The sequence below is a fragment of the Nelumbo nucifera genome, chromosome 1 (genome assembly GCF_055504915.1).
Source record: "Nelumbo nucifera cultivar China Antique chromosome 1, China Antique-T2T, whole genome shotgun sequence".
Lineage (NCBI taxonomy): Eukaryota > Viridiplantae > Streptophyta > Magnoliopsida > Proteales > Nelumbonaceae > Nelumbo > Nelumbo nucifera.
Window position 1 is genome coordinate 60,613,616 of NC_142649.1, and position 5,298 is coordinate 60,618,913.

The following is a 5,298-nucleotide window of genomic DNA, read 5'->3' on the forward strand; positions in this document are numbered from 1 at the left end:
TTATTTTTCAGTTAAATAAGATAATGACCATTTTAACGATAAAATGTTATTATTAAAAAGACAATTTTGTCCCGTTGATAACTTTATTTCTCAGTTTGAAAAAAAATACAAATATAAATATGTAGAGTGTAAAACCTTATATTTTATATTATTTTATATGTATTTATGTTGTACATATTTGCATTTGTACTCTTTCTAAACTAAATATAAAATGAGAAAGTTATTTATCCACCTAATAAATCATATCATTTACCTGGATAAGTTATATCATAGACCAAAAAAATAAAAAATAAAAAATAAAGAAAAGCATATGCTGAAATGCAGTTAAGAGAGGAATTGGTCGTGCATTGGGTTTGTGTGGTGTTTTTTCTCTCTATCCTTTGTGTGCACGCGTTTTTCAACTAGTAGAACAAGTTTCAAGTTTTTTGTTTCAGTAAATAAATGGTAATGATTAATGAATAACTGCAGTTTTTCTTCTTCATTTCTTACGCATTCCATGTTGTATAGTATTCAGTCATTTACATCCAATTCCAAGTGACTAGTAGGATGCTTACGACCTAAAATAGGAAGGAAACAAACGGATTCATGGACGAGAAACTTATTTTTGGCAAACAAAATGGTAGATGAAACCTTTACAAGCACTAATTCTTGCTTTTACCCTCCTCTACTAAACGTCTTACACTGTTTCACAGCTACACTAGTGAGGAAATATACATTATACACTAATTCTCAGGGCCATAAAACGATGGATACAAGTAGTGATTGACCCCCTTACTACATTAGTCCTAAGACCCAATATCTAATAACAAGGGAGATTGGTAGAGGAAAGCAAAAGTGGTTTCAAATGATGGTTCCGCTGGGTATTAAAGCATCCTTGATTACAGTGACGATTCCACTCTTGATGAAATACCCATCTGTTTCTCTTGCCGCTTCTAGAACGTTGTCACTGTTAATGATCTGCAACAGCAGTACAGTACTCAATCTATATTCCAAATCATAGTGAACTAATCAACGTTAATACCATGAAAAACAAGCAACTACTAAATAGCTATATGTTAATAAGAAAATCGTCAGTTGATTCATTATTTTCTTCTTGTTTCCCCACAAAAATTGGGAATGCTAATTTAGATGTTTGATTGGCAAAACAACTACTGCTGTAAAGCCAGAAATGCGGGATAATACAAAATAATTCATAGGAAGATGAATCAGATGCACAAACCTTCACATCGTCTCCAATGCGAGCATTCTTGTCAATAATTGCTCTCTTGATGTGGGTATTCCTTCCAATACCAATTGGTACACTACCTTTCGCAGCCAGAAACCTCCTGTCGGCATCCGTCTAGAGAATACAGAAAAGAAAACCATAAACACTCAAATTTAACAAGGCAAAACTATTCGCTGTGCTTGGGTCAATTCTAAGTCATAAAGGAAGTGCTAAGCTGCTGGTTCTGACTGGAAATAATTACCTCATAATAGTCTGCTCCCATCAATAATGTGTCTTCTATAATTGCACCTTCTGATATGCAAGATCGGAGCCCAACAACAGAATGATGAATTTTGCAATTCTGCAGAGGGAATAGAATAAAGATATGGACATGTGCTTAGCCTCATATCCATGAACTCAAATGCATTTGGGCATTAAGAAAACAAGATAATGATGTGAGCACATCTACCACAGCTTCAGAATATAAATAGGGATGCCTATCTGTAACCAGCATACCTTAATCACACACCCCTCACCAATAACACTATCTGTAACATCAGCGTCAAGCATTTTAGAAGGCGGTAAATATCGAGGTTGTGTATAGATTGGAGACGAACGATCATAGAAGCTGCATTAAAGTTCAAGTTTATCAATGCCATGAGATTGGGAATCAAGCTACTGGCATAGAATATTTTACCAAATGAACGATGTAAAAAGTCTTTCTTGATTTTTATTTGTTGTACTACCTGAAATCTGGAATTGGTTTTTTAGTTATCCCTAAATTTGCATTATAGAAAGCTTCAATGGTACCAATATCTTCCCAATAACCATCATATAAGTAGGCTTGCACCTGTTGAAATTAGAGTAGCAATAAGATGTCAGGAAATGAGGAAATTTGACAATATCAATGCAGAGGATCAAATTGAGGTCTGAGGCAGCATGCTGAGAGACACAGAGAATCACCCCTTGGCAGCTACTTATCAAGATGCATGGCTATAATATATGTATATATATACATATATATATATATATATATATGTGTGTGTGTGTGTGTGTGTGTGTGTGTGTGTGTGAAAATTAGACATACCCTCATTCCAATTGAAGTTGCACCTGGAATAACTTCACTTCCGAAATCATTGGCTCCAGGAAACTTCTCACGGAGTAATTGCAGCATAACATCTTTGCTGACAACATATATTCCCATGCTTGCAATGTAAGGCATCTCTTTAGCTCTCTCATCATCAAGTCCTAAGATAGTTGTATCAACCTGGAACAATATGAAAAGAAATACACCTTTAATTTATTCTGTCAACAACTTGTATTTTAGAAATAAAATAAACATGACGCATTAGTGATAAGAAAGCACAAAGAACAAATTCATGAATATGTTGATCCTTTTGGCAGAATGTACCTTCATTGCTTTCAACTGCTCCCCCTTGGGTTTTTCTGCAAATTCAATTATGCGTCCTTCTTCATCAATCTTCATTAGGCCAAATGCAGTGGCACGCTTTTCATCCATTGGTAGTGCTGCCACAGTGATATCTGCATCAGTTTCTCTGTGTGCCTGTATAAACTTCTCATAGTCCATACGGTATAAATGGTCTCCAGCAAGAACCAGGAATTCCATAACATTGTGTTCCTCAAAGAGCCACAAGTACTGCCTTACAGCATCAGCGGTACCCTGTGGAGTATGAAACCAAGTTTAATATGATTTGGCATCAAAAACAAAATTTGGATCAGATATAAGCGTAAAAAGTAATACTATGTAATTACCTGGAACCAGTTTGGGTTCTCTGGGCTCTGCTGTGCAGCAAGAACTTCAACAAATCCTTCATTCTTGTACCCTCCCATGTTACTGGCATATGCCCGAGAAAGGTGGCGATTAAGCGATGCTGAATTGAACTGTGTGAGAACATAGATCTTTGATATATTACTGTTCAAGCAATTGCTGACAGGAATATCAATCAGCCTGTAATTTGCTCCTAAAGGAACAGCAGGCTTTGCTCTCTTCTTAGTAAGAGGGTAAAGTCGAGTTCCTGCTCCACCCCCAAGTATAATTCCCAGAACACTCTGCAGAGTACAAGCATAGTATCAAATACTCCATCCACCTTATAAGAAGAAACACTGATCCAAATAAATCCAGGTGAGAAAGGATTCTAAAACTGAAATGAGACATAAAATTAGAAGACTCTGAAAGCCTCATGATTGGTAGAGGTACGGAAATAAGTTTTCTCCAAATATCTAGGCAGAAACCAACGTCATGAATCCACACAAAAAATTAGATCTAACAGTTGTTTTGATTTAGGCAACAGAAAACAGTATTTCTTTATATCAAGAAGATTACACAATCGGCACAGCCGCTCAGTATCATAGCTCAAGAGTCAAGAGTCCCCAAAGTTGGGCATCTACATACCTGGAATATCAAGAAAAAGAGCCACCAACCAAAAGACCATGCAAAGATTATTATTATTAAAAGAAACACAATAGCAATCAAATTGGTGAAAATTATAACTCCAGTTTCACATCAATTACTCTAAACCCCAGAGCAATCATGTGGATCATCTGTTGTTATTTTTCAAATCACAGACAATGTTGCCAAATTCCCAATGCTTAATAAAAACTTGAATAGATAACGAATGGAGCCAACTGCAGAGTATCTGCTTTAGGTAGCTGTGCAGAAGTATACTTAACCACCGAACTACTGCTTAAAGATCAAACTTATATGTTATTAACAAAGGAAGAAAAACTGATAAAGTACACATTGAAACAAAAAAGAAAAACAAAATACACGTTACAGAGACCCAGATCATTGAAAGGTTCAATTCTTGCAACACTTTAATCTTATTGTTAACAGCATTTCCACCTAACGATCATTGAAAGATTCAATTTTTAGTGAAAACCTTAAAACAATTCTAAAAGTTGGGTCTAGTAATACCAATCAACCTCGAAACTCAAATCTAACAAAGAAGCAAAAGAAAGAGCAGCAGATCAGCTATACTGTTCAAACCAAAATAATACACGAATTATATAAACCAAGATAAACCATTCACAGTTTAAAACTTCAGTCCTTAAAATACTTTTGATCTTTTTCTTAACAGCATTTGCATCTACAGATCATTCAAAGATTAAATTTCCAAAGAGAAATAATAAAGAAATCCAGAAACTCAAACTCAAAATGTAACCGTACAAACAAGTAAAACGAAACCATACACAAACACAGACAGACACGGAAACAGACTTACTCGGCTTGCATCAGGATCAAGACAAGTCTGGGAACCCTGAGAATCGGAAACCGCTTTAGGAGAAACCAAGATAGGAATTCTAGCATTGAAAGATGCTTTGAGACTTCGGAGAACGGATTTGAGCGGAATCTTGTCACCGGAAAGGTCAGATGAAGAAGAGGAGAGGCTCTGGTTGATGGGTTTGAGGAAAGGTGAAGTGGGTCTCGTGCTGGTTTTCTGAGTGATGAGATTCGACGACGGAATTCGAGTCACTCCTCCTACCGCTGCCATCGCCATTGAAGCAAAGCTCTCTTTGTATTGTTTCTTATTATAAAAGCAGTTTTCGCTTAGTCTGCTTTCTTGCTTCGACGACGAAGAACAAGATAGAAAGCCAGAGAAGAGTGAGGAAGACGATGAAAGACTCCAAGCAGAGAGAGACATTTTTATATGTAGATTTTGATCGTCGCAGACCTCCAGAAAACATATGGAGCTGATTTTGAACATAATTACCAAATGAACCAAATCATGTTTGGGAGTGCTTACTTTTGACTGCGTATTGGGAATTTTGGACCGGAACCATAAACTTAGTTTGAAAGGAGTACAAATACAACCTCAGAAGTTATCATTAAACATTTTGCGCAAGGGAAACAACCCCAGAAGTGCCGAAAATAAGTACTTGCCTAAATGTTTGTTTATTTTGTTTGGTTCAAATAGAAATGAAAATAAAAATTAGAATCAACAGAAATCGGATTTCATTCCAAAAAAATGGGAGAATGTGGGAATGCCATTCCACCATAAATGAAAATGGAATTCTAATTTTACCCAACTAAACAATTGGAATCAAAAACTGATTTGATTTGGAAAAGTGGCCCA

General features: G+C 36.1%; 1 protein-coding gene across 1 annotated transcript; it reads right to left on the bottom strand.

Moving 5' to 3' along the window:
• Positions 1-601: 601 nt before the first annotated feature.
• Positions 602-4,944, bottom strand: AGPS1 (glucose-1-phosphate adenylyltransferase small subunit, chloroplastic/amyloplastic). The gene is made up of 9 exons (XM_010254664.2): positions 4,447-4,944; positions 2,978-3,274; positions 2,616-2,885; positions 2,292-2,471; positions 1,951-2,054; positions 1,721-1,832; positions 1,467-1,565; positions 1,220-1,339; positions 602-957 (listed from the first exon to the last, which is right to left on the bottom strand). Exons 1-9 carry the CDS (start codon positions 4,927-4,929, stop codon positions 841-843), a joined length of 1,782 nt encoding a protein of 593 aa, XP_010252966.1. The 5' UTR covers positions 4,930-4,944; the 3' UTR covers positions 602-840.
• Positions 4,945-5,298: the final 354 nt, after the last annotated feature.